The sequence below is a fragment of the Poecile atricapillus genome, chromosome 5 (genome assembly GCF_030490865.1).
Source record: "Poecile atricapillus isolate bPoeAtr1 chromosome 5, bPoeAtr1.hap1, whole genome shotgun sequence".
Lineage (NCBI taxonomy): Eukaryota > Metazoa > Chordata > Aves > Passeriformes > Paridae > Poecile > Poecile atricapillus.
In genome coordinates, this window is record NC_081253.1 from 20470104 (window position 1) to 20482933 (window position 12830).

The following is a 12830-nucleotide window of genomic DNA, read 5'->3' on the forward strand; positions in this document are numbered from 1 at the left end:
GCTAGGTCACGATGACTGTTTTTGCAATGGGCACGGCTGTCATAGGCTCTTGTACAGGATGAAACTGCTGACTGTCCTAACAAATTTCATCACTAATCTTGGAAACTGCTCAGTAATAAAAGCATTCGAGTTCTTACTAAAAAAACAATAAATAACTAAATATCTTCCCATCCTGGGGGCATTCCATGTACTTTTTTTGAAGATAAGGGGCTTGAACTTAAATTTATTTATTTACAACAAATATAATAAAGAGCAATTTTCATAGTCCTGGATTGTACCTATCTAGCAAAATCTTCTTCCTAAAACTTGAGCCTCATTTTTTAATTCTTCATATAATCCTAAGATCATATGGGAGGAGTTTTTATTTTCCACCATTAAAACTGCATGCACATAAAGTTGTTTTTGTCAGATCGTTATATTAGTTAATATAATTTGCAGTGAGTGTAATTAGTATACAGTTAAAAAAATCTGCATCTACTGACCTTAGCACATTCTTATTCTTTTAGCAGAGTACCATTAATATCCTGTATCCAGAAATAAAAATGGAAATAGCATTGAAAGCTTTAAAAATCGAAACTTCCCCTTGCCCTATTAACGAAAATAGTCTGTTGGCCTTTCTTTAGGTAATCTCAAATTTTATTCTTAGCAGTAAATGTAGGTAAGTAGGGATATACAATGCTGTCAGTCATGTGCTGATTTGGAAGAAGAACACACTGAGCTCTACTTTCCCTGCTTGTATGAATTAAGATTCTTACTATAATCTGCTTTTTAGTTTTTTACTTTTTTTTTTCCTTTTAGGAATCCCATAACTCAAGAAGGAAACGTGAAGTTGCAGAGAAGCAGATTACAGACAGCCAGGCATTTTCTTTATTCTCAGAAAGAAAGTACAAGACCTTGGTAAGGATATTGCACCAGCTATATTCTCTTTGCTTTCTTTTTATCTTACATCCAAATATTGATGCTTTTAAAATTTGAACATTTATATGATCTACTTTGAGAAAGAACTAGGAAAGAATAACTTCATAGTTACTTACATTAAAATAAGCAAGTAATAACATCTTCACTGTATTTTCCCATTGCTGTCAGTACGAACAGATAGTGGTCCTTGCATGTAGGTATGATGCATAAAATCCAGTTTTTAATCTTGGGATGAGGTTTAAACAATCTGTGAAGATGTGATCTTATTTACATCTAGATCTGTGTAATTGCAGAGCTGCAATGCGAATGCACGCTGTGTGGACATAAAATGTCCCCTGAAGGGTTTAGACAGCAAGGCATCTATTGTGCTGCGTTCCAGACTGTGGAACAGTACCTTCTTAGAGGTAAGTCCTCTCACCTGCCCTTTTTATAAGGTCAGAGTTCTTTCCTGTTCTGTGTCTAATATTCATGTTTTATTTTGGAACAGGAATTCTCAAAAATGAATTACCTTGACATTCTTGTTAGGGCTTCTATCAGTGTTCCTGCTGCAGCCAAGAATGTTAAACTCACAAATGAAGTTGCTCAGGTGGGTTCAGTGTTTAATACTAACCACATGTTATAGTTGTGATTGTTCTAGCTTATCTCCAAAGACCAGAAATTTAAAACAAAACTTGTTAAAAGTTTTGAGTTATTTATCATTTTTACCTTTTGATGGGGTTGAAAAATTCATTGCCATATTCAAATGATACCAGTGGGAACTTTTTCTTCAAAAGCATTTTGTAGAAGACATCTTGGTAGAGGAGAGATAAGACTATATAAATTGCAGCTTTCTGATTAAACATGTACCTTCTAAAATACTCCTTCCACCTGCACATTTTCCGTCCCGTAGGTGCGTGTTACCGTGTTTCCTGCAAAACCAGTAGCCCTTTATACAGGAGTTCCGTGGTGGATCATTGCGGTGGCTATCCTTGCTGGAATACTCATGCTTGCACTGTTGGTATTCTTACTATGGAAGGTGGGTGTTTATTCATCTGGTTATTTTTTATTTTCTGTAAATTTATTTTTATTTTCTGTAACAGACAAGATAGCAAACTAATTAAGTCAATGATGAAGTATTTGGGACTCAAAATAGGGCAAAACTGCACAAATCATACGTTATCGGTTTCTCAGTTTTGCAACACTTGGAATGAAAATGGTTGTACAGGTAGACTTGTTACATAATTTTTTCTGTTTTCACATCCTCAAAAGGAAGTATTTTGAGATGTAACTTGAGATAAACGTTTGGAGGCCATAGTTTGATACAGATGGGTACAGCTACTGGGAGCCTTTGCAGTTAGATGTAAAACTAACTTCATGTGAGCTATTTGCAAATGTTTTAGTAGGGCTCTATTCTCATTAACATCAGAAATACCATTAAACTGATAGTAGATGGAAATAACCAAAAGCACACTATTAATACATAGCCATCTAATTATACATCTTATTATTGCTTTTTTATCTTAGAAACCTTAAAGGAATAAATAAAGAGGTATAACAAATGGTTAACTATTTGCAAAAGAAAAAATGAAGTACCTTTTTAGTAATGACCTTTGTAAAAATGCCAATTATTTGTGGTCCCAAGAATAACAGAGCAGTCCTTTTATTTTTAGTTTTTACAGGCATAGGCAGTTAGCATTTGCTCTTATGGGATAGCATAAGATTATTAGAGAAGAGGAGGTGAAGAATATCCTATCTGTCACTTTTTTCCAGTGAAACTACAGCAGTTAGCTTTGAGGAGCTATTTGGTGCAGGTTTCTCCCCATAGGATAGTTCTGATTTCCTAATTTTCTAAAGAATGCCCAGCTGCTCCAGCAAATATTCTTGATGAATGAATACTGGGTGGGCTGTTACGTTCTAACTACTAGTTACTTACTGTGCATGAAAATACAAACATTTTTCACATGCACATGCAGTGTAAAATGCTGTTTCTGATGACACAGACTGTGCTGTTCTATGAAGGACAAACATCCTACTGAAAAAGACAGATACATAATTGGTTTAAGACCAAAAGCTTGTATTGAAGGGGTTTTTGTACATGCTGTGGTTTTGTCTGTCCCGTGCACAAGTCCACAAACACATTTCTGTATAGACTCCTTTCTGCTCTTCACAGCCACCTTCCCTTGCTATGGACAGGTTGTATTGTAGCTTTTCTTAAAAAAAAAAACCCAAACAGATTCTCTACAAATTTATCAAAATGCTTCTAAAATAATATTCTCAGGTTACTCTGTTAATAACTCAGGTTATTTTATTGTGTTCTTGCAAGAAGTTCTAAGATCTAGAAACAGCTGAGTTTTTGTGATGACTTTTATTTTTGGCTTGCGAAGGGATAGTAGGAAAACTGTTGACAGAGTTAAGTCACTTTTAAGAGGTTTGACTTCTTCCAGTCCACAAGAACTGACTAAATACCTTGCTTCCTTGTAGTGTGGTTTCTTCAAGAGAAATAAGAAAGATCATTACGATGCCACATATCACAAGGCTGAGATCCATGCTCAGCCATCTGATAAAGAGAGGCTTACTTCTGATGCATAGTACTGATCTACTTCTGTAATTGGTAACTGATGATATTTTTTAATTTCTAGCTGTGGCACATGCTATGGTTGCAGTGGCTAACTGTGAAGCTTTTTCTGCATTCTGCATCCATTAACTTTTGGATTTCAAGCTATCATACTTGCTTGCTCCTTCTGTTGATAGATTTCCAGCTTTTGGTGCATGTGAACACACAGAGGGTTACCCTGGTCTAAAATGCTTATTTATTTTTTGTTTTAAAACATGGTGATCTATTGCAATGGGCTTTAGTATTTTTTTAAATTTATGCTTTAACATTACAAATAAGTCTTTAAGCTTGCAAGATGGGAATCAACACTGTAGAATTAAGATGTAAAGATAAGACTACAAATACATAAATTTGCTTTACTAACCTTTAGTGCATGCTGAAAGGTACATGTTGCTTACATCCAAGAAGGATTTTCATTATGAGAATTTATTGCTGTGGAAACATCTGTTTTACTGGAGTTCTAAGATGTACTTCTCTAGGAACACACTTTACTGAAGCTACAAGATGCATGATGGTTTATGCTTCCAGCAACCTTTATTCAACTTAAGATATCACATGCATGTACATTGTATCCATAAATGTGCTTGGGATGAGGGGGTGGGGAGGAATTCTTTATGAATTATTTCTAAACAGTATTTAATGAACCTATAAGATGGCTAAAGATTTGGTCTTTGCTCACTGTAATTTTTTTAACTCCGTTCTGATATTAAAATAACCAGCACCCCAAATCCTATGAACAAAACCTTGCCCTCTTTAACGTGTTCTTACCCCCAGCAGTATCTAATGACAGCTGGATGGCACAGTGCTTCTTAACCTGAACTCTTGATCCCTAAGGATGATCAGTGATCCATGAGAATGTAAAGCTGAATCTGTACCAGTCATTATCTTTGTAATATTGTGGCTATAGCTCCCTTTTATTTTGGAAATTAATTTTAATCCATTCCTCGATATTAAAAATCAGTTTTCACAGTGGCTTTGAATAAAAAATTGCACAGCACAAATAAACTGTTATGGATTTCATCCAGGGCCACTTCCCATGGCAAACTAAGCAACACTCATGTTTGTAATACAGCATATTGTAGTTAGTTCAGGTGACTGAAGTGGAAATAGTGCTTTGAAAACTAAGGCACTTAGGGTAACTTTTCTTGAATATTCTGGAAATCTTTATGTAGGTTCTTAAGGGTAAATAATGTCACCGTACAGGAAGACACTGAAGTATATACCTACCTTTGATTCAGGAGAAGCAGCTTTCCTGTGTGTAGCAGTAAATGTCCTTATTAGATGAATGAACAGCTTTGTACTGGAGGGAATCTTTTTAAGGTATTTGATTACCATGGATAGTCAGAGCATGCCCTTTGTCTTTAACTGCTGCTGAACAGCTAATGCAGACCTCTTGGCTCACATTTTTACAGCTAAAATATGCTACATTTTTGGTCTACATATTTCTGTTTTCAATTTTCTGACCTGCATATTTGTGTGAAGGAAGAATTTACTACCTCTACAGTCGTAATACTTTGGCAGCAACTTAGACCTAAACTGTTCTTTTCCTTGTCTGCGCAGTGTGGGTTCTTCCGGCGTTCCAGGTACGAAGACAGTGTCCCCCGCTATCACGCTGTAAGAATTCGAAAAGAGGAGCGACAGATCAAAGATGGGAAAAGCCAAGACCTTGAGACAAAACAGTGGTACACCAAATGGAATGAAAATGAAAGTTATTCTTAGGCAGAAATGTTGCTTATCCACAGAGTTCAGACAGAGGTTAAGGTTCTCATTCACAGAATACTGATGGAGTTAGACCTGTGAACACTATGGACATTCACCATTTGATTGTAGATATTACTACTTTTATTGAGGCTTTTATTTGCACAGTTAAAATGGCTTTGACAGACTTTATTTGCCTTATTTAATTGCTTCTTCATCCCCCTTAAATCTAACACACTTTAGAAAATACTGTGCTGATTTGGGGTCTTTTCTGCAAAATAAGCAAAACCACTACAGCAGACGTTTTGATCCTCCTGTGATCCTGACTTCATTCCTAGTTACTTAAGGAATGCATGATTAAGGTCAAGATGAGCTCTCCATTGTTCCCTCAATGCACAGTGCTTTATAAACACAAAGTGGCCTTATCATACTTTTTTCAGGTATAACTGAAGACCTGAAAGTCTGCTTTAGTCATAACCTTTGCCTGCTGCAGTAGTTAGGGCTTAACAAAAAGCATCATCTTAAATTACACGTGCAACGGGTCATGTTGCTTGATTTTGGGCTCTTTTTATTTTAAGATCAGATTGTGGGATTCTTGCTCACAACAAATATACACAGGTTTTTTTTAAGAGAGGCTTGAATATTAGATGTACTTTCTGTATATAAATATTTTAGTCATTTTTGTATTTATTTTTATTATAAATCATTGTCTTTGACTAACTGGTAGGCCAAAGACTACTGAATTTTTAAATCCACTGTTCTGGTTTTTGTGTTTCTGGTTTTGAACTTCAAATTATGAGACCTGAGGCTTTCACTGCATTTTAATAAATCACTGAAGGTGCCAGTGCTATCTAAAATGTAAATATTTATGGAAATGATGTGTATGGGTGCTTTCTTTTCCTGATGCTTGTAACATCAGGTCCTGTAACATGATTTATGTATTACTGTGGACTGTTCAACAATTTGGACACCAAGTTGAAGTAATGTTTTAGATATCGTTTTATACTCATTGCAGGAAACTGAAAAGTCCTTTGGAAACCTCATTCCAGCTTCATAAGGACTTCCTGGTTGGCAAAAGGCATTGACTACTGCAACTGTTGTGTAGCACTTGACGGAGGCTGTAGGTGCCTTACTTACCTTAACTGTCGGGATCTGAGCTGATCCTCGTTGAGACTACTGAATCATCTTGAATACCTGAATATTGATAAAAGTAGAACATTGGTATTAGTAATCTGGTTATTGTAACATAACTGAGAAAATGATTTAAAGAGTTTTACTTTTTTACCCATATTCTAAAGCCTTGGTACTACTTAAGAACAAAGATTTAGCTCACAGTTGTGTATTTCTTGTGAAACAAAATTCTGCTCAAAAGGTATGCATGTGAATTGCTTGTAATATGAACTATGCAAAAACCTCTTGGTACTTTTTCCCCTCATAGGGTAAAAACCTGCTAGGAGGGCAGTTGTCAAGTATCTTATTTTTACTGCTAACTTTGAATGTACCTTCTTGGAAGGTGTGGTCTCCTAAAAAGTTACCTTTAGTGTTAATTAAGAAAGATAAGTCTATTAAACCAGATAATCTCAGTATGTTATGACCCTGACATTATGAATGCTCACATATTAATTCAGATGTTCCCCAATTTTTGAGCTTCTAGAATCCTAGCTTATTTGCTTAAAGGCTCAGCAGCATCAGAAGCTAATCAGGGCTAAGAAGCTTGAGCAATACCCCTGAATATAAAACCAGATTGTGGCCCTCACCTAAGAACATGAATCTCTTAGCAGTTTTAAAGTTCTTGAAAAATAAGTCAAGTCACTGGTATAGTTTTATCTCAAACTTTTGTTAAACCAGCTAAGAATGCTACATCATTCCATGATTAGAAATTACCTGTGGATATTTGTATAGAAGTGTGAAATAAATTTTTTTTAATTAAAGATGGTCTTGGTAATAGTGATTTTGTCATACTTAACTGAGGTGGCCACAGCTAAGTTCCCTAGAAGGCTAGCCTGGAAGTGGCAGGCTTTAACAAGTTCTCCCTCGGCATTGCTCTCACTGCCCTGCTCCATGCAAAGGGCAGATAAGGAGCAGCAGGAGATAAGGCACAGTCTCATGCTCACAGGCTCTCTGCTGCTTGCTGCTGTTTCCAGCACTGGTCAGAATCAGCACCAGGGTCCAGGTCCCACAGGAACACGGCTCCCCTCTCCTCGCTCCATTGCACTTGTGCTGCCCTGGGGAGCTTCAATGCAAGCAGCCTCCTAAAAATTTTCTTGAATAGTGCCAGACGAGTATTTAAGTTTAGTAGAGATGGATACATCCCCCAAAATTGGTCAAGGACTTGGCATACCTATTTGTATTTAGCAGTGGAAATATGATATTGACAGTCAAATAGCACAATTGCAGTGTATTTTCAAATCCACAAAAAAAGCCCTATGGAAAAGCCAAAATTATGCAGGGAAAAAAATCCCACCAAATTCAATGGCCAAAATGTGGCTCCACCTCTAAGATGTCAGCCCTCACTGGATGCTTTGCTCATTGTTGCTGAAAAGCCTGAAATGCAACAAAGCCTGAAGATAAAGATTAGCTGGACATGTGCTAGGCCACTCTTTGTTGTTGATGCCAAGAAGCTTCCAGAACTAGAACTAGAAAATGTTGCTAGACCCATCTCCAAGATAAGAACTCAATCTACTCTTATTAAACAATTACTCTCCTTTGCATGACGGCCACAAACATTTGTCTACAAGACAAAATATCAACTGGCAGAACAGTTAAGTAGCTGATCATAGTAAATTTAGCACAAATCTTGTATTTGGCTTTATCTGTATGCTTATATATACCCCATATACATTATAGTACCAGGTGTAGTATATACAATATATATGTACAGTGGTACAGCACTATTATAAGTGTATGTGTACAGAATGTATGCATATATGTGATATATAAAATTTAATGTTTGTTATATAGTGTGAGTGTTTTATATCTATATAAAAATATACACACTATATAGTCCGAGGTACAGAAATAGAATGTTGGCAAACTGCAACGCTTTCCTGTATGTTTAACTGTTGCAGTACACCAGACATTATGAGGGAATATACCTTTCAGTTTAAGGGTATAGCTGAGTTTCAGTAGCCAGCTGTCCATAATAGTTATATGTGGAAAAAGAGAGGCAACAGGGTGCTCACTTGGACACAAACCAGGAATTAGCACATGAGGTAAAAGGAAACTTCTGAAAGGGGTATGAAGCACCAATCCCCATAAAGCACCCTTGTTGCAATGCTGATCGTGATGGCTGCAGTGTTGTGACTCCACAGACTGCGCAGAACCAGAGAGCTGCTCATGTTCAATAGCTGCAGTAACTTCTAGCCCAGAGCAGCAAGGGTGTCAGCAGTTGGTCTGCAGAGACCAGGAGGCTAAGCTGTGATGAAACAACCAGGCAACTGCAGCCGGTGCTGTGAGCCAGCAGAGGCCTGTGGACATGCTTGGACGTGCTTCAGCTGCCTTGCCAGACAGCACGGCTGTGTGGCACAAGAGTGGGAGCAGCACATTTCCCTGTAGGGACTGTAACAACTTGCTTCAGGTTTTTATTGCAGTCTTCAGACATCTTTCGATGTCTGTCTTTCCAGGCCCCAGAGTCATACAATACACCTTTTACAAGCTCATAAACCTTGCTAAGTCCTAGCCTTGTGAGACTTATCCCAAAAGAGATATCCCTGTTCCTATAATGGTCTTTAAACCCCAGCAAAGGTGTGACATTATCACTATGAAGGGGTTGGGGACCTGCAGTTTGCATTTTTGATATTGCAAGAAAGCCCCTTTCTTCCTTTTATAGCCCTGCAAAAAGTAGCACCTTTTCAGGGCAATACCTGCCTCAACTATCAAAGAAAACACAAGAGAACAGATTTTTGCAAGAGGAGGTATCCTTGCTGCTCCAAGATAAATCCTCCTCATCACTGATACACAGTGCTAACTATGTATTTTATCCCTCAATCCCAGTGTCTTGGAAGGATAGGAAGGGACAGAAAAGTCAAATACTTTTGCTAGGAACATATGAAATAATGCTTCTGGTAAGTTGATTAAAAGAAATGTTTGCAGGATACTGCTTAATTTCTTGAAGTGGAGGGTTCCAATAGTACCCCAGCAGAGCCAAGAAGTGCATCACTGCCAGGCTACTTAAAAGGCATCTGATTCCAGCTTAGCAAGGAGGAACAACATAGAAACGGCTATTCTGGACCTGACCACACATCCACCCACACCAGCATCTCACCTCTGACAGCTGCTGAGAGTTGTCCACAATGTCCCCCAAAATACTTGGCTTTTCCTGTTCCTCAAAAATGCTAATGCTTAACTTCAGTGGCTGTGTAGTATATTTTTCCTGTATCCAAAAGACATACATAGAATCCTAAAGACTATCTCAAATTGGAAGAGACCCATAAAGGTCATAGCTCCTGACAGGATTACCTAAAACTAAACTGTGTGACTAAGAGCACCCATGATAATCATAACATTTCTCCAGCTGCCTCCTGATCTTGAATCACAAAGCTGCACATGGCAAAAATTCACAAACTCCACAGTTTAATTATACACTTGGTAAAAATAAACCCATCTGTCCTTAAATCTGCTTAGTTGGATAACTCCTGTAGAAACCTCTCCGTATTTTTGACCACATTTTTATATATTTTTATTTCTATCTCTACAAAAAAGAGACCAAAGGCACATAAACCAATGTAGCCCTAAGAATCTGTCCACCATAGTAAAAGCTCAACTTACCCATAAAAACCTAAGAATGAAGACAAACCTAAGAACAACAAACCATTTGTGCAGGTTAAGTCCACAAGTTGAAAAGAGACATGGCTAGATGGGCCAGATGACTGTGCAGGCATTGCAGCCAAGCATATAAACCACTGAAAGAAAAGAAAGAAATATTCTAATGATATTTGTATCTGGCAGCTTAAGCTTTTTTTTTTGTAATCTGAGCTGCACCTGCTTTGGAGGACCTTGAAGAAAAGGAAAAAAACTCTAGTGCATACAGCACCCAAGAACTGATGACTCCCAGTGTCACCTTATCAGATATGAAAGTCTTTCTATGCAATGCCCTGCAATATTAAAAAAATAAATTAAATTGAAGTTCAACTAAGCATCGTGTTTTCAGTTCTTTTGAAGTCTGAATTGTTCTGTCCCATTTAAATTATTGATCCAGATGTATTAGAATTTCAACAACACCAAGCAGCATGAATATGAGTACAAAAAATGCAGAATAACAAAAATAATACATTTCTCCTCTTCGGTTTGCATAAGAATTTACAGAAATTAGTACATTAGAGCTCTGGCCAGTGTCACACTGGATCACATCAGAGCAAGCCCCTAGAAAATCATCAATGAGAGAAATGGGTTTTAGGCAAGAAAGAACATTCAAAACTTTCTCCAATATTCTAACAGAACAAGTTGACATGGATCAAGATCTGATCAATCGTTTAAACAAGACCAGGAAAACACTGTTAGGTAAATTAGGCAGAGAGATTCTGCTCTGAACACAGCATTTAAAGAATTATCCACAGTTACTTCTGTGAGTGCTCATCTTGCACAACTTTTCCTGAGAAAACTGCTTGTTGTTTACATGGCTGTATATGGTCTCTAGTTTACAATGTACAATGATTTATGTAATCTCTGGCAGCCTTTGCCATCTTGTGGCTGGGGACTGCTGTCCAAAGATAACTTTAGGCAGAAGGCCAGTTTTTAAAGCGTATCTGTAAAGCTGAAACACAAAACAACAAAACAGTAAAATATATGTCTAAAAGATTAAACCAATCCAGAGCCATCATAAGAGATTGCAACAGTTTACAAAGACTTGATGTATTGCTTGTAGGCACTGCTTTAAACTAGTGCTGGCTCACAGCTGTGAGACCATCACAAAATGGTTTTGAGCACAGCAATTCTCAAGTACAAGTCCCAAACTATTACGACCTTGAGCAGCATGAGCTACTCCTTGGTGTTCCTGGAGTGGCCTACAAGCAGCAATAAGAAAAACCTGCCAACAAGCTGTATTTGCAGAAGTGTTGCAGAGACAGACAAGTTGTCTGTTCACCCAAACAGCCACCACTGCTGGCCAGAGCAGAACAAGCCATTCAGTTTTCAGCATAAGATTAAGGTACAGTTGGATTAGAAACCAGATGAAAAAAACAATCTAATCCTGCTTCATTCTAACATACTATTGCTACTGTTACTGCTCAGGGAGCTGCATCTGGAGGCTGACTGAATCAAATGTTTACCATACTGCAATGCAACATTAAAAAGAGATAAGATAGCCTTAAATGGGGGCAATCCACCAAAGCACTGACCGAATTAATGTGATTGCTGTATCACAACTGCTCTAGTGGATGCCAAAGGATATCCATCCCCATTATCAAGTCATAGACAAGTCACAAGTACAAGGTTTGTTTAAGGGAAACCAAACTGGTATCAACAAATGAAAAGCTGATAAAAACATAAATGTATGGGGCAAATACAAGTATCCACAATAAAAAAAGCAAATGAATGCAGGGCATAATCCACTGTTGATACTGTTTTCAGGAATGGCACTGGGAATGATGCCAGCACATCTCCACTGGTGATCCAGTTAGCCACCAAAGGACTGCTTGTCCTTCTCACAGGAGCAACCACTGCCAGCATGAACCAAATTTGATTCACACATCAACAAGTTCCCCACAGGCTGGAGACCTTCACTTCTTTATTTTAATCAATACGGTAACTATAATACATTCCACACTATATATGTTTCTTCATTGTGGGTACAATCTACTGTTAACAGTAATTATAAGGGAAGGTCATGAGGGCGCCTTGCCCACTGAAGTGCAAAAGGAAAATTGGGATAATGCTTCTTATTGAACAGTATTATGTGGAGAATAACTTGGTGGATGGTACTGTTGCAGAGGCCTTCCTGAAACATATTATTAACATTTAAAAAACCATAATAATTAGGTAACCAAAAATTTCCCTCAAATTACAACTGGAACATAACATTAGCCTGTTTATAGGCAGAGAAGCAAGAGGTGACCACACTGTCATTCTGTGGAGCACCATGAACTGACTTCAAACATGGGGGAATTGTGATGGTGCATTCCCTCCCACACCTCCTCAGGCCAGCTCTATGATTTCAGGAGTTACCTCCCCCAGCTGCAGTGCAAATGAAACGGCACCATTGTTACTGGACTTTTCTCCCCCAGAATTTCCAGTAGTTACAAACTTGGTTTACGGCTAGGATGGAAACATATTTTTGACTAAAGCCAAGCATCTCCTGACCCAATAAAAAGCTGTACCAAGAGAAGCCCTCTGAACTCTCCCACACCCCAGCAAGCTATGACCAGCACCTCTTCAGGTGGGACACCATCTGGAGCTCGTTAACCCTCAAGTCTGCCATACTGGAAACTACAGTCCTCAAGGAGCAACTCGTAAATGTAAATGGATTTGATCTATTCCACTGATCTCGAGGGGAATTTTTCATAGTAACTTTGTACACAGGTATAGATATACACGCACCTCTGTCCCTGTGTGTGAATTATGGCCTATGTAGTATCAGAGAGAATTACCTTCAAACTCTGCTAGGGCACAAGGTTAAACTTTTATC

The 12830-nt window shown here is 38.0% G+C and overlaps 1 protein-coding gene across 3 annotated transcripts in view; it reads left to right on the plus strand.

Moving 5' to 3' along the window:
• ITGA6 (integrin subunit alpha 6) overlaps positions 1–7140 on the plus strand; it is a 42587-nt gene extending 35447 nt beyond the window's left edge. Inside the window, exons 21-26 of one of the 3 annotated variants that reach the window (XM_058840354.1) lie at positions 799–897; positions 1212–1322; positions 1406–1504; positions 1808–1933; positions 3379–3508; positions 5072–5208. In XM_058840354.1, the coding sequence (XP_058696337.1) occupies positions 799–897; positions 1212–1322; positions 1406–1504; positions 1808–1933; positions 3379–3486 (543 nt within the window). In that variant the 3' untranslated portion in view covers positions 3487–3508; positions 5072–5208. Of the gene's footprint in view, positions 1–798; positions 898–1211; positions 1323–1405; positions 1505–1807; positions 1989–3378; positions 3509–5040 lie in introns of all 3 variants that reach the window. The other 2 variants (XM_058840352.1, XM_058840351.1) reach the window with 2 other exon arrangements.
• The last annotated feature ends 5690 nt before the right edge of the window (positions 7141–12830 follow it).